Source organism: Cervus canadensis, chromosome 3 (assembly GCF_019320065.1).
Source record: "Cervus canadensis isolate Bull #8, Minnesota chromosome 3, ASM1932006v1, whole genome shotgun sequence".
Classification (NCBI taxonomy): domain Eukaryota; kingdom Metazoa; phylum Chordata; class Mammalia; order Artiodactyla; family Cervidae; genus Cervus; species Cervus canadensis.
In genome coordinates, this window is record NC_057388.1 from 61,268,143 (window position 1) to 61,290,697 (window position 22,555).

A 22,555-nucleotide genomic window follows, 5' to 3' on the forward strand; every position below is an offset into this window, starting at 1 on the left:
GTTCAAGCTCCTATTGGTTCCAGGAAATGACGTTATCATGCTTTGCCTCCTTATTTTTGCAAAACTATACCTCTCTTGGGTTGACTAGCTCAGGTCTCACCTTTTCTTTGGAGATTTCCCAATCTGAATAAATCATCTTTATTATGGACCAGTTTTTACTAAGATATCTTTTTGTTGACTAGGTTTAGGGAAATCTGCTGTGTTAGAGATGATTCTTACCTCAGTGATCTTTACAATTTTGTTAATAAAACTGATCATATCTTACTAATTTGAGGTGGTACAAGCCCAGTGTCATAAGCATAGAACACATGATGGTTGTGACTGGTGTTCAGAAGACAATTTGAGTCTCTTGGGGGCAGATGTCAGGAAGGACCTTACAGAGTACATGGGACTTGGGTAAGATCTCAAAAGAAGAACAAGAGGTAAACAAAACAGGGAAGACTTTAAGACAGGAGGAACTGGATGAAGAAAGAGAATGGACTAGGGATGTAATGAGAGGAGATAAGACTAGACAGTCTTGTAGAAAATTGGTATAGGTTATATTCATACTGTAATGGCCCTGAAAAGTCAGAGTAACATACTTGAGAGCAGGAGTCATATATTTTACATCTTTGCATCCTTCACCTTGCATGATTCTCTGCTTTGAATGGTTTCATTTGAAAAGCATTATTTTTCAATATGTTCATCTCTAACACATTTTCTAATAATGTTTTCAAAGGGAACATCTATTATGTTTCACTGGATTTACTTTAACCTATTCCTATAATATAGATCACAAATTTAGAACTTGAGTTAGCAAGTTCTTATTATTTAAAAAATTCCTCTGGAAAGGGATAGGTTTACTCTTCAGGGGCCTCTCTGAGAAACAGTGAAGAAATGTCTAAATAGTAAAAATGATAAATGAATTAAGCACCCATCGTGTAATCTATGGCACTGAGCCGAACTTTGACAGAACCTGTCTCGTGCTGTTGAAGTTGGCTCTAGTTTTTTCACTCGCAGATATGTGTGGATGTGTTATTAAACAAGAACATGATATATAAAACTACATGTCAGCTCATGCTTTTGGTGTACGCGTCTGCCCTTGTAGCATCAGGATGGCGTGCTCCACAGGCAGACAGAGCTGATGTCGGATTTGTTCTCTGTATGGCCCTGGGTTTGCCACACATCAGCTCCTCTCTCCAAGCTTTCTTTTTTTTTTTTTAAATTTTATTTTATTTTATTTTTTTATTATTTTTTTTTTCTAGTGGGTTTGTCATACATTGATATGATTCAGCCATGGATTTACATGTATTCCCAATCCTGATCCCCCCTCCCACCTCCCTCTCCACCCGATTCTTCTGGGTCTTCCCAGTGCACCAGGCCGGAGCACTTGTCTCATGCATCCCACCTGGGCTGGTGATCTGTTTCACCATAGATAGTATACATGCTGTTCTTTTGAAATATCCCACCCTCACCTTCTCCCACAGAGTTCAAAAGTCTGTTCTGTATTTCTGTGTCTCTTTTTCTGTTTTGCATATAGGGTTATCGTTATCACCTTTCTAAATTCCATATATATGTGTTAGTATGCTGTAATGTTCTTTATCTTTCTGGCTTACTTCACTCTGTATAATGGGCTCCAGCTTCATCCATCTCATTAGGACTGGTTCAAATGAATTCTTTTTAATGGCTGAGTAATATTCCATGGTGTATATGTACCACAGCTTCCTTATCCATTCATCTGCTGATGGGCATCTAGGTTGCTTCCATGTCCTGGCTATTATAAACAGTGCTGTGATAAACATTGGGGTGCACGTGTCTCTTTCAGATCTGGTTTCCTCAGTGTGTATGCCCAGAAGTGGGATTGCTGGGTCATATGGCAGTTCTATTTCCAGTTTTTTAAGAAATCTCCACACTGTTTTCCATAGCGGCTGTACTAGTTTGCATTCCCACCAACAGTGTAAGAGGGTAAGCTTTCTTATACACAGTTTTACAGTGGAATCTGGGAGTAAGGGTGAGTCAGCAGCCTAAGAAGAGGACCCTTAACATCCATGACCATGATTCCTGTAGCACCACCAGTGACCTCAAAGAGGATCTGAATGTTGTACTGTGTCAGTGGTTAAAGGAAGGTCTGTGTATCCTTATGGAGCTCAAGCCAAGAATCTGACTTGTTTGCTTGTGAAGCTGGTGACCAAGAGGAGTTAGTCTGCGCCCATTGATGGTGGTTCTTAGAAAGGAAAAAGAGAAAGAAACTGAAGGATGCCCATGAGGCTCTTTCCTGTAAGTTATCCATGTGCCTTGGTCAGATGGTTCCCTGAAGATACATAAAAAGGAGACTGCGGGACCACTCCGCTAATATGCCCTAATGTTTGTCAGAAGACAGGGCAGAAAGTACAAAACCATCCTTTGAGAAGACTCGGGATGTAAGTAGTATGGGTAGATGTCCAACTTTTTGTAATTCTTGATATTCATATGGAAAGAAGGGGCAAGGTCCTTAAGGTAATTTTCATAAAAGGAGAAGCCCAAATGATTTCTATCAGTAAGTGAACCTGAGTAAGCAGTGTTTCAATGAAACAGCCTCAAGAGACAAGGTCCAAGAGGGGAGATCCAGGCTCTGCTGATGGCTCTGGGAAGCCAGGGAAAGTGTCACAATCACCTCAGTACATCTTGGTCACTGGATTATTCCCATCAGCCAACACACCTGGCTGCAACAGCTCTCATCCCCAGAAAAAGAACATCTTCTTCTGTCTCCACCTCTCCTCCAGCTATCATTTTAGTCACTGTTCCCTTTTACCTCATCACTCCTCCAAATACTTTTCTGTTTCCACTTCCCATTTTTCACTTGAAGGTAGTATAACCAGCCTTTCTCCCCAACCATTCCTCTGAAATAGCTCTTTTCAAGGTCACCAGTGACCTAATTGCCAAACCTAATGGCCATTTCTCATTCCTCATCATATATAAACTGTTAATTACAGTTGACAGTGTTGATCATTCCCTCCTTGACACCTTAACTTTACTCATCTTCCAGACACTTTTCTCTTTCTCTTTGTTTTACTTCATGACCTTCTCCTCATCTTCCTCCCTTGCTGGTTTTTCCATATCTCTCAGGCTTCTTCTCTGTCTCTATGCACTTGCTTGGTGACCTTATTTGAACTTCTGGGTTATCATCATTTATATGCCATCTAGACCTGAACAGTTATCTATTAATTCCTGGACTTTCCCCCTGAACTTGAGATTTGTATTTCCAATTTGTACATGTACATTTTCAATTTGTACATTTCCAATTTGTAACGTATCCCTATTTATTAGTACCTCTTTGGGTTTCTATTAGGTATTTGAATCATAGCATGCCTAAAATCGCATCTCTTACCTCAAGCCTGATTCTTCTATGTTCTTCCCATTCCAATAAATGACCATGCATTCTGCCCAAATGCTTGGGCAAAATTCACTGCGGTCATCCTTGGCTTTTTTTTCTCTCTTTTATATTCTACATCCACAAGCATATCTTATCCTACCTATATTCCAAATATATCCAGAATCTAACAGTATTCTCTGCAACATTTGCTATTGCCCTGGTCTATGCCCTCATCCTCTTTTCCATATGTTATTTCCTTAGCCTTCTAACAGGGCTCCCTGGTTTCACCTTTTCTCCAACAGAATTTATTTTCCAAGTAGCCACTACAGCTGTCCTATTAAAAAGAACCAAGGCTATGCCACTACTTTGTATAAAACATTATACAAATGTTTTTGTATAAAACATTTTCCCTCTGAGTAAAAGATTTTTACAGGGATATAGCCCTAAATTATGTGACCTCTGAATAGTTCTTTAACTCATAGCTCTTTGTTGTATTCCTTGCTCACTTAGCTGCAACCATTTAGGCCTCCTTGCTATTCTTAGAATACAGAGAGCACATTCCCATCCCAGGGTCTTTGCACATTCTGTCTCATGTGCCTTGAACAGTTCATCCTACAAATAAGCAAATGTCACACCCCTTCACTTTGTTCAGGTAGCTGCTCAAAGGTACTTTATCAGACATTTAACCTCACTGTCTATACTCCTGGCATATTATATATTTATTTGTTTATTGTGTCTATATCCATTGCATCTTTTTTCTTCAGCATATTCAATATTAATGAAGTATCCAGTTTATAGGAGGCAGTCTATGCATATTTGTTAAATAACTGGAAAATGGAATAAAAGGGAATTTATCAGAAGTTTTTTGTGCTTAAGGTCATGGAAATGGAGTTGATAGCATATTTGTTCTCTAGTCTCCAGACTAAGTCTAAGACTCAAAGAAAGATATGGGTTGCAGGAAGAAGCTGAAAGTTGATTCCCATCATGAGTTTTGTGTGACCCAGAACATTAGTAATGCTACCTAGGTCAGCACATGCAGTGTAATAGAAAAGACTGTCTCCATAAATTCTGTAAGAATTGGAACACCAGAGGAACACAAGAAGAACAGACACTCAGTAAGTGATGAGACATGAATTGTCCATATGTTGACACCCAGGAAATTCTGTTAGAGTAGCAGCAGTGACAGTGGAAGTCAGCTCTTTCATAAAAATATGTGAGGCATCTTCTGTTGGCTCCCAGAAATACTAATATTTATAGGGGATACTTTACAATGGACCCTGTGACACCCAGATAAAGGCAATGATCTCTCAGAATTGGTGTACTAATTTCATTGTAATGTGATGTTTACCCACAGGCTGAAGAAAGCTGAGGCAAATTTAAGTTATAGGAGTTATTTATAGATTAATTCAGAGTACCTTTTTACATCTTCCTCTATACTTTTTTAAATTAATAATTAAAAAATCTTTATGTACCTCAAGTGTAAATGAAATAAGGTTTTATCAGTATAAAAAAAATCCTAAATTTAGGAAGTGTCTCTTTTTGCTATCCAAGCTTGGTTCACAGAAATAAGGAAAGTCTAGGGAGAAAATTAATGGCCATAGATTTATACCACTATGCAGTATACTGGTTTCTGGTAAGAAGAGCATAAACTTTGAAATCAAACAGACTTGAGTTCAAATCATGTTTCCACCTCTTTGGCTTTAAGTGGTTTTGGGAAAATCTCTCAACTTTACTGAGTGTCTGTTTCTTCAGTATTTAATGAAATTAATCAATCACCTTGTTTGAGGAGTACATCACAATAGTTTTCAAATATGCAATAAGCACTCGATATATGATAATTATTACTCATAATAATCAGCATTATTATCACTTTTGAGACTGAAATGTATAGAGATCAGAAACCTAGTGAGCCTCAGGAAAAAAAAAGAATTTCCCAACTATTAAGCATTAGTTCCTTAGTCATGTCAATTTTCTAAGAGCTTAGTTTCTTATAATTTAAAATTTCTAGAGTTAAGGTAGAATGATTTATGACTTGCCAGAAAATTCTTTTATGCATCTTTTTTATTTTAATTTTAAGATCCAGATGTGGCCATTTTGTATTTCTACAGATATTTGATAGACATTTAAAAATTAGCATTGTCCACTTAAAAAAATTTAAATTCAAGAGAACTGAGTTGTGGCCCTGAAAGCTGGTACAAGAGTCAGAAGAGCTGGAAGGGGAAGTGGTTGCCAGGGAGCTGACCCACTCTGCTCATGCTTTGACTTTTCCAGCAGGGATGCTAATGCAGAGCTTTCCTCCCAGGAAACTCCCAGGGGCATCCATGCATAATATGGACAGTAATTCATACTATAGTCTAGAGAGGCAATGTGGTTACAGAGTCAGACAGACCCATGTTCGAATCTCAACTCACTTTCCTCCTGACTGGTTACTTTGAGCAAGTTACTTAACCTTCCTGAGCTTCATTTACCTCTTTGCAAAAGTTAATAAAGATGATATCCACCTCAGAAGATGGTTCTGGTAAACGAAATAATATGCATATAGAGTACCTAGCCTGTGTGCCCTTGACATGTACTAATTTCTTTTTCCTCTGAGTTTTACTGAAGACACTGAACTGCCAAGGGTTAAGGGGCTTTACCTAGCATAACGGTGGTGAACAAGATGGGCCAACCAGATTCCAGCTGAATAAAAATTAGAATTTAGGGAGCCACAGAGCATCATGAAAACCAAAGAATCACCATAAGAAGCCAAGACCTGACCTTGGCCATCTCAAGACAGAGGAGGAAATCAGCAACAGGGCAACTGAAACCTTATTCCACTTCTTCATTTTATCTGAGGCCCACTAAAATGTTTTCCATGGGAGGTACAGGGTCACCTGAAAGATAAGCAGGCACTTGGATGTTGTTGCTACTTTAATGAAGAAAGCCTTAGAATTATCACTGAGAGAAGAAAACAGCAGAATGATTTCTACTTGTAATTGGTTGAATAGTATCCATTCAAATTTCACTTCAGTATTTGAAATTTCACTTCAGAAGATATCCTTTATCTAGAAACAGGGTCTCTGCAGATATAATTAGTAAAGGTGAGGTCATACTGGGTAAAGATGAGGCTTAAACCCTAAATCCAATGACTGGTGTCCTTAAGAGAAGAGGAGACGACTCAGTGGGGAAAGTCAGCCATGTGAAGACAGAGGCGGAGGATGCAAGGATGAAAGGAACGCCAAGGTTGATGGGATCCACGAGAAAGAGACTGGATAGGCCTCTTCCCTAGAGCCTTCAGAGAGAGAATAACCTTGCTGACACTTTATTTCAGACCTTCAGCCTTCATAACTGTGAGAGAATGAATTTCTGTTTTTAAGCCACCAATTCTGTGGTAATTGTTTATGGCTGCCCTAAGAATGAACGCACCACTCTACATCATAGTGGGATTATGGGAGTTTTTTCAGGATTTCCGCTCCAGCAGAGACTCCTTTCCTTTCTCTACTTCAGTTCCTTTTGGTTTCACCATAGTTTTCTCTCTGAAACACACTTCATGACCTTCAGGTCTCCAGTTTCTGCTACTACTGTTGTAGTTTCCACTTCCTGGTGCAGTGTTTGGCTTCCCTAGACTTGGGATGCCTTGAGCTCATTGTGGCAAAACCAGCACACAGAGGGGCTGAGAGGTTGCCTGCCTGCAGGCTCCTCTGCCCACCTCTAACCAGCTGTGACTAAAAATTGTGGCACTTGACCACTCAGATTCTTCACCTGTGAAACATAAATGAACACCAGTCTTGCTAGGTTACTGAACTTAAAATATGATAGATGAGGAAGGGCCTTGTAAAAGTGACGGCTCAGTTAAACTTGTAAGAAGCTGTTCCATTATTATTAAAAACCTCACTAAAGATAAAGACCCTGGGAAATAGAAACTGTGTGTGTCTGATCTGAGAGTCACTTTGTTATCCCTTCTTTCCTCCAGGTCTTCACTTCATGCCTTTATTTCATTGACTTGATTCAGAGGAGGAAGGGCCATGATTTGTCTTAATTCCTGGGAAGGGAAGCTTCTAATATAGTTACTGACAACCCCAGAACTGGTTGCCAGACCTCCCACTAAAAACTGGGAAAGATGAAATATCAGAGGGATCTGAAATGCTGGCAATATTTCTTAACTTCTTGTCTTTTCTTGAGAATTAACTATCAATAACAAAGGTACTTAAATTCAACTTATTGGCAAGCATCTTTAGAGATTTTGGCATCATGAAACTTTCATATTTAAAAAAAAATAAGCTTGGAGAAGGAAGAAATTTTAATGATATACCTAGATTTTAAAGTAAAAATTCTGAAATTTAAACTGGCTTGTAGCAAATGGTCAATCTTAATTTAAATGGCAGTGAAGAAAGTGAAATAATTAAAACCAGCCAAGTAAGTAACAATTAGACTAATAATTTTCCCTCTAATCATTAAATTTTTGTTTTATGTCATTTTTACATACGTTATTTAGGGCATTTCATCAATTTTAAAACACACTTTTTTTTCACATTTTAACAACTATGAAATCAGGATGTGTCTGGTAGTCAGTGTGGCCTATTATAATGCCTAATTATAATCGACATGGATGGTTGTTTTGTTTTCTTATCTGAGTGGTACTTAAAATGTGGGTGCATTTTACAATTGAGGAGTCTTACATTCTAGGAAATACCATATTTGATTTAGTGAAGATGGAAACTGTGAGACTTGTAGGTAAATTTCTTTTTCTTCTTATAATGTTCTTATCAAATCTCAATGTAACAAGTGTGCCACATTTTCTGCCTCAGAAATACATACTTGATATGTGCACTGTTTGCTCTAGAATTCAGTCATTTGTTGTTTTTGAGAACAAATGCATCATTAGAAAGAGAAGATATAATTTTAAGATTGAAGGGTATAAACTAGATTTAGAAATAAAAATGCAATACAGTGTAAGGAAATATTAAACAGTTTCATTTCCATAATCACATCCTTGCAAAATGTCTTTACAGACCCAGCAAGTTTTCTGTTAAGAGTCTGAGCTAACAATATGGGCAAGAGTTCTGGTTTCCAGTCCCCGATCTGCTGCTTGATAACACCTACCCTTTCTGAACTTGTCTTACCTATTACACAAAGTGATTGAGCTGAATGGTTTCCAAGATCTGTTTCATTTCTAGGAAGCTCTGATAATTCTCATTTTTAAAAGATTTAGTCAAACAAACATTTTAATACATCTACTCAGGTACACAAAGCATAACTGCTTCTGGGTTCTCTTGTCTTACCAATGTGGTCGACGACTGGCTGAAAATTTTCATTTACAGAGACACTATAAAGAAACAAAAGTATTGTGAGTCAAACAACAAAATTATGCTAAATCACTTTTTAATTAAACAGACCAGAGTAAATGAAGAGCTAAGCTTTATGACAAGAGGACTTGAAGAAATCAATGAACAGCTAGGGGACTGAAATAGTATTATTCTATTTTGTACTTTTAAGTGGATATATAACCTTTGCAATAAGAGATTAGTCCTTCAAACACCCAGTTAAAATGAAAATTCCTACATGTCACACCTTGTCCCAGAAGGGTTACCCACATGTTTTCATGGATCTTTGCAGGAAGGATGTGCAAGGGCATAAAGAAACACTTACAAGAATCCAGAGTCCAGCCACTGCTGAATAATTTCTTGTTTGGAATCTTCTGCAAATGAGAAACAGAGCAGTCAGTCAAAGCATAACCAGGTGAAGAGATATCACCCCATTATTTAGCCACTACCCAATAGGTCCATTTCCTAGTATTTAATCACATGTTTCTATAAGCAGAGTCATTTTTCCCCCAAGGCAAAACTTCCTGTTTTCCATAATTGGCTTTTCCTGAGAATAAAGTATAAACTTGCCAAAAGACTATAACTTAAAGAGAAAGAAAATGTTAAAAGGAAAAAAAGAGCAAGAGATGTTAGAATAATTTTTAAATTACCTGGTATGACACAAAGGCTGAAAAAGCATGGGAGACTTTTGCCTTTCCTTGTTGAGTATGAATCACGTGGAGACTCTCCTTACTGAATCACATTTACCTAAGGCAGCTAGCCAGTGATGCTTATTTGCAAGGAGTTCTCTGCCAGGTTAGAAAGTAGATTTGCATTCATTCTAGGGCAAATTGCACTACAGTCCCAGAATTGCCAAAGGCACCCTGTGTTATAAAAGCACCAGTCTTTTAAGGTGGATCTTTGTCACTGGCTCAACAAACTAGTCAAGAGGCAAAAAGGAAAGGCTATAAAAGCAGTTTTTCCTGTAAATATTTGCTTCCTTTCCAGTTGATTACAAGTTACTCTGGGTTTATTTTCTCTGACTTTATCCTAAGAAGCAGTAAGATACCCGAATTACTCCCTCACAAGGTGTCTGGTGAACCAAAAAGGCCAAAAGGACATGGGAGGTGCTTAGTCTTCAACTGAGTTACTGTGAAGGGATAGAATAAATTGGTGGTGGCAAGGAAGAAAAGCCATCAAATAGTTACATCACAAACAAGCAAATAAGAAATCATAGTGAAAAGACAAATGTTTCCTTACTTATTACTCTTTAAACAATTAAAATTAGTAGCAACACCTTGTGCAAAGACCTGCAAATAAGAGCCTTTCAATAAGATGTTTGATGTCCTGCAAGAAGCCTCATGTCACTGACATGAACTCCACAGTTTTGGGGTCCTAGGAGACTTAGAATGAGGGGACATTGGAGTGGAAAGGAAGCAGAATTCATTCTTTAGTTGGTCTGTTTCCATTAAGAAGGTTTGTATTTTAAGTGTCTGTAGGTGAAGTCAGATGTGCCCATTTCATAAAAGTTTTTGGTTGTCATACCAGCAATACTGGCATCTTCACAGTCTAGTCCTTGTTCCAAAATCATTTGTCCCCAGCCCAAAGCTCCACATCCTTCACCACTCATAGTAGGTTGGTTTCAAATAGCCCTGATGGCCTGTTCTCACCCAGTATGGGGGTGGTGAGACTGTGGTCCTCCTCCTCAGAGCCAGGGGGCAGCTGCTCATCCAGGGGAGCCCATGCCTGCTTGGTAGATTTCAATATGTCTCTCCTGCTCTTTTCCTGGCCTCCTTGTGACTTCTCCTCCATTATAAGAGAGTAATTCAGCATGCTAATTAAAAACAAACACACACACACAAACAAATTAGATGCAATAAGTTCAGCTTCCAGGCTTGGTTCAGTAAGAGGGAGAGGACCAGAGGGCTCACAATCCAGTGAATGGATCCAGCTTCACAATTTCTGGGAGCCTGGCTCATTTATCCAAGCAAGTTCCCTGAAAGAAATAATCTAATTGTCACAGTTTTGTAGTAAATTTAAGAGCAGTGGGGTTAAATTGCATACCCAAGTCACATAACAAACAGGATTCAAACCCAGGTTCTGGACTCCAAATATGTTCCCATGACTATGAAACTGTGTGTGTGGCTTCCCTGATGGCTCAAGTGGTTAAGAATCTGCCTGCAATACAGGAGACACAGGTTCAACCCCTAGGTCATGAAGATCCTCTGGAGGAGGGCATGGGAACCCACTTCATTATTCTTGCCTGAAGAATCCTATGGACAGAGGAGCCTGGTGGGCTACAGTCCATAGAGCTGCAAAAAGTCAGACACAACTGAGCATGCAGATTCATGCTCATCTGTCCTAAAGGATGGTTGAGACAATTGGGATATTAATAAATATATTATGCACATGATACAAGAAATATAGCCTGTCCCCATCACCTCATTTGGCCTTTATTAATATCATCATGACCTTTATTAATATCTCCTATCATAAGAAAGGAGACAGAGTAAGAAAAGAGACAGAAGCCTAGGGCAGTTGTGTAAATTGTTTAAAATCTTCATACTATCAGACCACTGAGAACAAGGGCCTCCTTCTTTACTGGCTGGTTGTCAGTATTTGAATTATCAGCAGATAGTAGGTGCTAAATAAATATGTACAAAATTAAAACAGCAAGTGCAGCAATCAGAGAAGAAAAAGAAGTAAGAGGAATCCAAATTGGAAAAGAAGAAGTTAAACTGTCACTGTTTGTAGATTATAAGATACCACATATGGAAGATCCTAAAAATGTTACCAGAAAACTGCTAGAACTCATCAATGAATTTGGTAAAGTTGCAGGTTATAAAATTAATACACAGAAACCTGTTGTATTTCTATATACTAACAACAAAAGATCAGAAAGTGAAATTTAAGAATAATTCCATTTACCATTACCTCAAAAAGAATAAAGTACCTAAGAATAAACCTACCTAAGGTGGCAAAAGACCTGTACTCTGATAACTATAAGATGCTGATGAAAGAAATCAAAGAAGACATAAACAGATGGAAAGATATGCCATGTTTGTGCATTAGAAGAGTCAATATTTTCAAAATGACTATCCTACCCAAGGCAATCTACAGATTCAATGCAATTCCTATCAAATTACCAATGGCATTTTTCACAGAACTAGAACTAAAAAAAACCTCAAAATTTGTAGAGAGACACAAAAGACCCCGAATAGCCAACACAATCTCAAGAAAGAAAAACAGAACTGGAGGAATCAGGCTCCTTGACTTCAGACTTCTCTACAAACCTACTATCATCAAAACAGTATAGTTCTGGCACAAAAATAGAAACATAGATTAAGGGAACAAGATAGAACACCCAGAAATAAGCCCATGCACCTCTGGTCAATTAATATATGACAAAGCAGGCAAGACTACACATTGTTGGAAAGACAGTCTCTTCTACAAATGGTGCTGGGAAAACTGGACAGCTATATGTAAAAAACATGAAATTAGATCATTCTTTAACTCCATACACAAAAATAAGTTCAAATGGAGTAAAGCCCTAAATGTGAGACTGGAGACTATAGAACTCTTGGATAAAAACATAGGTAGAACACATTCTGACATAAATCACAGCAGTATCTTTTTCAATCTTTGTCCCAGAATAATGGAAATAAAAACAAAAATAAACACATGGGACCTACTTAAACTCAAAAGCTTTTGCACAGGAAAGGAAACAATAAACAAAACAAAAAGACAACCCACAGGTTTGGAGAAAATATTTGCAAATGATGTGACCAATAAGGGTGCTGTGCTGTGCTGTGCTAAGTCACTTCAGTAGTGTCCAACTCTTTGTGACTCTATGGACTGTAGCCTGCCAGGCTCTTGTCCATGGGATTCTCCAGGCAAGAATCCTGGAGTGGGTTGCCATTTCCTTCTCCAGGGGATCTTCCACCCAGGGATAGGACCCGTGTCACTTATGTCTCCTGCATTTGCAGGCAGGTTCTTTACCACTAGCGCTGCCTGGGAAGCCCTGACTGATAAGGGATTAGTCTCCAAAATTTACAAACAGCTCATGACGCTGTTTGTAACAGCATCAAAACAAACAACCCACTCAAAAAAGTGGGCAGAACAGGTTGGATGCATGAGACAAGTGCTCGGACCTGGTGCACTGGGAAGACCCAGAGGGATCGGGTAGAGAGGGAGGTGGGAGGGGGGATCGGGATGGGGAATACGTGTAAATCCACGGCTAATTCATGTCAATGTATGACAAAAACCACTACAATATTGTAAAGTAATTAGCCTCCAACTAATAAAAATAAATGAAAAAATAAATAAAATATAATGCTTAGTAAAAAAAAAAAAAAAAGTGGGCAGAAAATCTAAATAGACATTTCTCCAAATAAGGTATACAGATGGTGAATGGGCACATGGGAAGACGTTAGGCATTGTCAATTATTAGAGAAATGCAAATCAAAACTACAATGAGATGTAGCCTCACACCAGCCAGAATGGCTATCGTAAAAGAATTCCACAAACAATAAATGCTAGAGAGGATGTGAAGAGAAGGGAATCCTTTTATACTTTTTGATGAGAATGTAAATTAGTACAGCCACTATGGAGAACAGTATGGAAGTTCCTTAAAAAACTAAAAATAGAGCTACCATATGACCCTGTAATCCCACTCCTGGGCATATGTCTGCAAAAAAACATGATCCAAAAGTATACCTGCACCCTAATGTTCATTACAGCACTGTTTACAATAGCCAAGGCATAAAAGCAGCCAAAATGTCCATTGACAGAGGAGTGGATAAAGAAGACATGGTAGGTATATAAATGGAATATTACTCAGCCATTAAAAAGAATGAAACAATGCCATTAGCAGCAGCATGAATGGACCTTCACTCCGTGTCATACTGAGTGAAGAAAGTCAGAGAGAGAAGGAGGAACATAGCACGACATCCCTTATATGTGGAATAAAAAAATGATACAAATGAAATTCCTTACAAAACAGAAAAAGATTCATTGACTTAGAGGATGAACTTATGGTTGCTGGGGATGAGGAAGGATGGGGGAAGGGGATAGTTAGGGAGTTTGGGGTGGACATGTACACACTGCTATATTTAAAATGGATAACCAACAGAGATCTACTGTATAGCATGTGGACCTCTGCTCAATGTTATGTGGCGGCCTGAAGGGAGGGGAGTTTAGGGGACAATGGAGACATGTATATGTATGGCTGAACCCCTGAGCTGTTCACCTGAAATTATCACAACATTATTAATTGGCTATACCCTAATACAAAACAAAACATTAAAAAAATTAAAGTAACAAAGCCAGAGTACAAAACCATTAAACTTGACTAAATTCTTTCCAGGCATCTACCTGAAATTGTGTTAGTTTATTCTTCAAGTTTAAAGAAATGACTGAATAGTCAAATACCTACTTCAGCATTGTGTCTTAAATCCCCAAACTTCTGCACAATCACTGATAATATTACATGGAGACAATCATTCCTAATCAGTGTGTTAATAAGTCAAGTTGTTCAGATTATTATAAACATTTGAATATTTTTATTTAATTATAGATGAGCATTCTATGAGCAATTGGCAATAAGAGTCTTCTTACATGCTTTATATACTAAAATTCTATTGTTCACTTGTATAAATATACAATTATTATTGCAATAATAAATTACTGCAAAAATTATTTGGGATGACTGCTAGCTTTATGTTTAAAAAGCAATGATTAAGAAATCTCAATTAATTAAAAATAAAGGCAGAGGGTGGACAGTTAATATCTATATTAATGGTGGGCCTTTTAGCCAGCCAATTTTAGAAAGTTAACTTTAGGAATGTCCTCTGGGAGCAAATAAATGTTTACAAAAATTTCAATGATAACATAAGAGAAATTTTACAGAGGTGATTATATTTCTAAACTCTATAGAATTATTTCATATGCTAGAACCCATAATATGGCAAAATAAAATTTAGAAACTACATTTAATTTTAGTTATTTGACTTTTGAGTAAAAAAGTTCTCTCTGGCAATGCCTTGCATTTTGTATGTGTGAAAAATAATAAAAGCATCAACTTTGACACTGCAAAATCTCACAAGGAGGAAACCCCCCAAATCATGCTCAACCACATTCATGGGATATCAGACTCTGTAAAGGATCAGGGTTTGAAGAAAAGAATAATGTATGACAAAACAGTAAGATTCCCCAAGTAATCTTGCTCCTTCATTGACCTAGCTGAAAGTCAGTTTCTGTGTAGCAAAAAGATTTTGCTTTGTAGTGGGAACAGGAGGTGTTAAGCAGCTCTGATCTCAAATTGCTGCTTCTGTCCTATACAGTGGAATTTTCACCTATCGACTGTTTTTTCAAATCTAATATTGTAAAAATCATCAAAACTTTAGATCAAGGTGCTGCTTTATACATACACCCCTCTAGCTTCCTTTCTACAATGACATGTATGACCTCAGCCACCAGCCTTGCACAGCCAGTGAGGATATGCTCCCTGCCAGCTCAGTTGTACTTGGCCTTAGAGTAGGAAAAAGCTTGCCAAGAAAAGTGGGAACCCTTGCTAAAAACAAGGGTCAGGGACTGATTTGTAAAGAAAAATTCTTTTGTTCCCTCTGTTTTAGTGGATGCCTTCCCAGTTAGTAAACAAATCTGCTTCTGGAAATGTATTCTCTGATGCTTGAATGACCTTGCTTTGGCATCATCCACTGGCTTGACCCCCAGGGCAGTCTCTTGGAAAAGGACACAGATCAGGCACCATGGTGCTTATTTGCTTCAGTTGTGTCCAACCCTTTGTGACCCCATGGACTGTAACCTGCCAGGCTCCTCTGTCCATGGGATTTCCCAGGCAAGAATACTGGAGTAGCTTGCCATTTCCTCCTCCAGCGGGTCTTCCCTACCCAGGGATAGAATCTGTGCCTTCTGCATTGCAGGCAGATTCTTTACTGCTGAGCCACCCAGGAAGCCCCACAGATCAAGTGGCCCGCTCAAATAGTCCAGTGGACTGACAGGGCAGAAGTTATGGCATGTGGCCTCTGCTGACTCCCCTAGTAAACCCTGTGTCCCCAAGACCACTTGGAACCTAGGTCTTGCCAATTCTGACTTACCCAAAGTGAATTCTCATTCTGGATTGCGTTGTCTTTTGTGTTTGAGAGATACTTCTCTCTCTTCAGACTCCTTATCTTCTAATCACTGTTGTTGTTGTTGTTGTTTAGTCACCAGGTCCTCTCACTCTTTTGTGACCCCATGGTGGGACTTGCTAGGCTCCTCTGTCCATGGGATTTGCCAGCTAAGAATATTGGTTAAGTAGCTAAGACATGTCCAACTCTTGTGACCCCATGGACTGTAGCCCGCCAGGCTCCTCTGTCCATGGGATTCTTCAGGCAAGAATACTGGCGTGGGTTGCCATTTCCTTCTCCAGGGGTTCTTCCTGACCCAGGGATTGAACCCGGATCTCCTGCATTGCAGGCAGGTTCTTTACAAACTGAGCTACAAGGGAAGCCTCAATAATACTGGAGTGGGTTGTTATTTCCTTCTCCAGGTCGTCTTCTTGATCCAGTGATCAAACCTATGTCTCCTGCATTGGCAGGCAGATTCTTTACTGCTGAACCACAGGGAAGCTTTGTATTCTGATTACTGTATCATTAATCTGTATGTGTATAACACAGGAAATTCCTAATATTATAAAATTTAACAACACACAAACAAGAGGATGCTATATATGCATCAAGAAGTCTATTTTGCAAGAACAAAGCAAAATAAAACAAACAAACAAAAAATGAAATTGAAGAGACAAAAAGAAATGTGCTGAAATGTTATCAGGGTTTCAAAATTTTTTAAATGGTTAAAATGAGAAAAATTTGGCTTTGTTACTAATACAGTTGTTTTACATCACATTTTCTTTCACTTGAGCAAATGCAACCATACAGGCTGTTTTCACTGTGAAGCCTTCAGCACACAGTGAAATAAGATAAGTTGATACTCAGAGCAGCAATAATGATTACATTCTTGTCCTCTGAAGTTACTTAACTTATGCACCTCTATGCAAATATCTTGCCTGATCAAACTGGTTGTTCATACTGGGGAATAAGGACTGTGTTTTCTTTTTCTTTTTTAAATCTCTGTATTCCTCAGAGATCCCAGCACAGCACTTTACCCAGAGTAAATAATCTTTTAACTATTACCTGTTGCTTGGTTATTTGGGAAAGGAACATGCAGTTGGTGTAGCCAGCATTTTTGGTGTAGCCAGCATTCTCAGTTCACATTCTATGTGGTTAAAAGAACAAGTGCCTTCAGGTCAGATAACTCCAAATTTTAATCAGCTCTGCTGTTTTTCTGACATTTCCTAGGGGAAATTTTCAAATTCTTCTGATAATCTATTTCCTCATCTTTGTAATGAGTGTGAAATAATAACTGCATAGGGTTGTTGGGAAAATTTAAGGAAAAATGTATACAGAATAATAATTTTCCATATTGGTCAGGTTTTTTTTCCTTCTCTTTTCTATATTGCCTCTCATTGTTCTGGCGAGAACTGTCAAGAAGATGAATCACCAGTCAATGCAGTGGTTTTTCTCATAGGATATAAATTTGACACCCTTAGTTTGTAGATAACGCATGTCATCTTGAGATTACTTAGTTTGGATAGTTGAGAAGAAGATGTGTTTGACAAGTATGAGGATAACATAATTATGTGACCATGAGTATGAAAACTTCCCTGAGATTAGTTAAAGGCTCATATTAGAGTTTGGAAATTCCTTTAACTATGAATTTAATTTCAAGGTTATAATTATAGGCTGTTGCTCTAGCCTTGGCCACCACTTCTGAAAAAGCCCTGTAGTCAAGAAGAAAACTTCATAATGAAGAACAGCCACAAGGTACTCTGGGTTCACAAGAGATCTCATGATCTCTGCCTCTCTATGGATCCTTGTTACCACAGCCTCTGTTCAAGCATTCATAGGATCTCAAGCTTGCCTTGCTCTCCTCCATTCTCCATATGTAATGCCCTCGCTAGTAGCAGGATTTAAGAGAAGTCTACATAGAGCCATGGGCTCCAGGAAGACTTGCCCTCTCTCCAGATGAAATGCCATTCATGAAAAAGATACTCAATGTATGTTTGTTGAATGAATGATTGAATGACTGCCAACAAGGCACTGACAATATCAAAGAAAATCTGGTTATGAAATCATTAAGAATGGTTTAGCAGTTAAACAACTTATCAGAAATAGGGATACATAATCAGGGAATAGTGCATTATGGATCTGAATTTTAAAAGTAATAAAGTTTTGTATGTATATTCATGCACATACATATGTGCATGTGCATGCATGATCAGTCATGTCTGACTCTTTTGTGACCCCATGGAGTGTAGCCCACCAGGCTCCTCTGTCCATGGGTTTTTCAGGCAAGAATACTAGAGTGAGTTGCCATTTCCTACTTCAGCATATGCACACATACACACATACATACATATAACATCACCATTTTGAAGCAGAATTTTCTGTCATCACTTTATGCCCCATTACTGCCATTTTGACCAAAACTATCTGAGTAGATACCTTTTTTTAACATTCTCTTATGAGCCTTCCAACAGCTAACAAGCAGATGAAAGATATTGATTCATCACCAAGAACATAAAAATTATAATTAATCAACAGATAGTTAATTTATATATGATATTGGACATGTAGTTTCAAGTTTTCTTGGAATGTAATTTCCTCTTCAATAATATGAGAGAATTGGATGAGATGAGATAATTTCCTAAGTTGATTACTCAGCTTCTAGCCTCTGCATAGACTGATATTTGACCAATGGAGCTCACATTTTTAAAATACTTTAAAGTTATATTGATCAAAACTATAAAAGTGAGAAGAATAAAACATTGTTCCTGTTACTCATAAGTTTGAAAGACCACTCAAAAACTCAAACAACAAACCCAAGCCAGGAATGCCCTTCTGCTCTTCCTCCCTATCCAAGTATTAAAGTCCCGCAAACACTTGTAAAGATTTCAAATGATTCAGTGAAGTAGAAGCAGAGCCTGGGGAATAAAGTGTTCCGTCAACACTCTGTTGGGAGGAACAAGCAGTCTGTGGATGACTTGTTCTGTGGGTGGTTTCCTCCCACCATGAAATATGTGAAGGGTGTTCACTCCTGCCATTTAGGAGCAAGCTGGATTTAAAGACAAGGCAATTGTGCCCAAGTTGGAACCCAAAGTCAGTTCTCTTGGACTTGGAGTTTTCCTCTTTTGTTGGGGAAAATAATTAAAAGATTATTATTTCAAGAACCATATACACAGCTTCCCAGAAACCTGAAATGACTTTGAGGCTGGTAGAGTTGGATCAAATCATTCACCTACAGCTAGCTATGTCCATGCCAATCCCTCTTCAACTCCAAAGAGGTCTTTATTTCTCAGTGATTCCCTCTTTTGTCATCATTTCTATTCTTGTCTTCTCAACATTTGCTTTGCCTCATCCTAGGGAGGGAGAATGAAAGGATGTAGGGCATCTATGCTCTACCTCAGGTCTTCCATTCCAACACCATTGCAATCTAGGTTCCTTCATGTTCATTATATTCTGGTTGCACAGAATTACTTGCTATTCTCAAATGTGCCCTTGTCTCTGTTCCCACTGGGTGCAGATCCTTCTACAGTTCTGCCCCTTCTCTTTAATGGATACCATCTCATTGAGTTCAAACAGAACTCATTGTGTAGAACTTTTTCTCATATTGCTCTCCACTCCCAACCCAGCCTGCTTCTGAAACTCACACCGACGTGTGTAATTCCTTATTGTAGCACTCTTCATACTTCCTTTAAGCAGTTTATCTACATTTCTGCCTTTCCCACTCAGATAAATGGACTTCTGGGAAACAAAGACCATGACTTACCCATTTTTGTATCCCTGATACTTAGTCTAGAGCATGGATAATAGGTGATGAGCAATAAGCACTTAATGAATGAATTAATACTTGACCCTGGACTCTGTCTTTACTCAAAATTGTGGGAATTGTGACTTAATCATCTTTGTAGTCTCCATCATTTCAGGCAAGGTAATATACAGTAGTAGTTGCTCATAAAAGCACATGATATAAATGAACTATAAGTTAAATTCAATAATGACATCTACTAATTCAATTTAATATTTTACTATCTACTGTGTACAAAGAAACTTTGAGGAACTTATAAGAAATAGTCTTTATTAACTAAATATCATGAAGCAGAATATGCATTTTAAAAGAAGTACAATATAGCTGTTCACAAAAATTAAAAGAGGAAAATGTTCATTTAGGGGCATAAAAAAAGGCTTCTTTGAAGCAAAAGTATTAATTCTGGCTCTTGAAGATGGGATAATGGGTAGGCAAGCATTCCAGACAAGTGGTTTAAAATACAGGTAAATAATAATAGCATAAATTTTACCAAAGGGCAATTACCTTGTGCCTTTGCAACAATTAAACAGATGTTCTTCAATGTTAACTTACTGAAATCTTGTGTTGTCTTATCTGATGCTGTGATGATTAATTTTATGTGTTGTCTTCACTGGGCCACAAGATGCCCAAATATCTGGCTAATTATTATTTCTAGGTGTGCCTGCGAGGGTGTTTCCAAAAGAGACTATTAGCATTGGACTCAGTAGACTGAGAAATGCAGATTGTTCTCCCCACTGTGGATGAGTATCAGTCAATCTGTGGAGAGCCTGAATAGAAAAGGTAGAGGAAAAATTCTTTTTCTCTTCCTGATTTATTGAGCTGGGACAAGAGTCTACTCCTGCTCTGAAGCTGGGATCTACACCATTGGCACTCTTGGATTATGAGCTTCTGACTCTGGTTGGAACCTCACCACCAGTTTTCCTGGATCTCCAACTGGCAGACAACAGATCATGGAATTTCTTAGGTTCCATTATTGTGTGAGCCAATTGCTTATAACATATGTCTTGGTAGACAGATAGATAGATGCAAATATAGATATTTCTGTCTCTACATATATCTATGTCTGTATCTGTCTGCCTGTCTATCTCTCTGTCTCTCTACCTTCTATTTCATTTCTCTGGAGCTCTCTGACCAATGCAGATGTTTATTTCTCTGAAGAGTAGTTTTAGTTGGGCTCTATCACACTTTCCTTCCATCTACCTTTCTTTATATATATATAGTTTTGTCTATTTCTGGCTGTGATGTGTCTTCATTGCTGCATGGGCTTTTCTCTAGTTGTGGTGAGTGGAGGCTATTCTCTATTGCTGTGCACAGACTTATTGCGGTGGTTTTCTTGTTGTGGAGTATGGGCTCTTGAGCTTGTGGACTTCAGCAGTTGTGGCGCATGAGCTCTGTAGTTGTGGGCTGTTGACACAGGCTCAGTAGTTGTGGTACATGGGCTTAGTTGCTCCAAGGTATGTGGGATCTTCCTGGACCAGGGATTAAACCCATGTCTCCTGCCTTGGCTGGCGGATACTTAACCACTGAGCCACCAGGGAAGCCCTGCAATTCTTAATACCTTTGCAAAATGACAGGTCCCACAGTTCGCTTTAATATCCTCAGGTGCACACATCTCAAATTAAAAATACGTTGTCATACAATAAAAGTTGCATCATATTTTATTTCAATGGAAAACTATCATGATGGTAAAGATTTTAATTAAATAAATGAGCTGGTAGTGAAGGCATCAAGATTTAAGTCAGCTCCTGTGTCTAAATTCCCTTTCCTTCCAGACTATTTACTGAGGCAAATTCTAGCAGTATTCTTTACTCTTCTGATATCAGAGAGATTATCATCATTCTTCCTTTCCCACTGTGATCATAACCATAGAATCTCAGGGAATGTAGCAAAGAGAGTAGATCCTAGTCATTATAAATGGACTTAAGAAATGATCATGATATTATAACTTTGTACCCATTGACTATGTTTGGAAGACAAAATCTTCCTGTGTAAAATGTGCACATGCAGAAATAAGTTACGTATGCATTGTTAAAAAGATTCTGCATTAAGGCAGGAAGCCTTTGTATTATTTTATAGAATTGTATGTCAGTATATAATTGTTTCTAAATTAAATATTAATTTAAAAGCAATGAACAGAAGAAAAATACAGTACTAAAGAAGTCATCAAAATAAATTTCAATAGCATTAAGGATTTAATGTGAAAACTGAAACAGTCCTAGAATAAACTATTGGTGAACATTCTCCTAATCTTGAGGTGGTAAAAGTCTAGAGAGAAATGACACCAAAGGCAATGAAGGGAAATCATGATGGATTTGGCCAGATAAAAATTTAAAGTTTACTCTAGCAAACATAGCAAACATGTCAAAATGTTTACAAAATGTAAAAATACTTGCAGTATATGTGACATTAAAAGTTTTCATAACATTAACGTATGGCATGCAATTAGAAATCAAAAGATATATACATGGAAGTAGAAGCAGTATAATAATCAGGCAATTCAGAAACAGAAAATGTATGAATGACTAAAAATATAAAGGTAATAAATCTTACTAATATTCAAGAAAAATGAAAACTAAAAGGAGAATAAGTTACCATATTAGATTCTCAGATAGAATTCATTATAGTGAGAATACCTGCCTCATTATGATTATTTTTGACTATTCCTTCTTCCTATTAAGGTTTGAATCCCAATAGTAAATCATTTCCTATTTTGGTATATACAGTAAGAAAATGATAATTAGGTGATCTTTCAACAAAACTTTAGAGCAAAAGGTTTGTAGTAAGAAAAATGAATACTCTTTTTTACTTGTCCTTATAAGTCTTCAGTTTTCATCCCTAAATCAAACAGTCTGGCTTAGCAACTAAATATACAAGGTGTTTTGTTACATTTAAATTTTGGATTAAAAATAAATAATGTTTAGCATAAGAATGGATCCTGCATTATTTAGGACATATTCATACTAAAACAAATTACTATTTATTTAAAATTTAAGCTTACCAGGGTGTCTGGCAAGCC

General features: G+C 37.8%; 1 protein-coding gene across 1 annotated transcript in view; it reads right to left on the reverse strand.

The window, feature by feature from the left end:
* ITPRID1 (ITPR interacting domain containing 1) overlaps nucleotides 1–22,555 on the reverse strand; it is a 97,196-nt gene that overhangs the window by 73,666 nt on the left and 975 nt on the right. The window contains exons 3-5 of the mRNA XM_043463262.1: nucleotides 10,284–10,447; nucleotides 8,960–9,008; nucleotides 8,593–8,636 (exon numbers count right to left, since the gene is read on the reverse strand). Coding sequence (XP_043319197.1) covers nucleotides 8,593–8,636; nucleotides 8,960–9,008; nucleotides 10,284–10,446 — 256 coding nt within the window. The 5' untranslated portion in view covers nucleotide 10,447. The remainder of the gene's footprint in view (nucleotides 1–8,592; nucleotides 8,637–8,959; nucleotides 9,009–10,283; nucleotides 10,448–22,555) is intronic.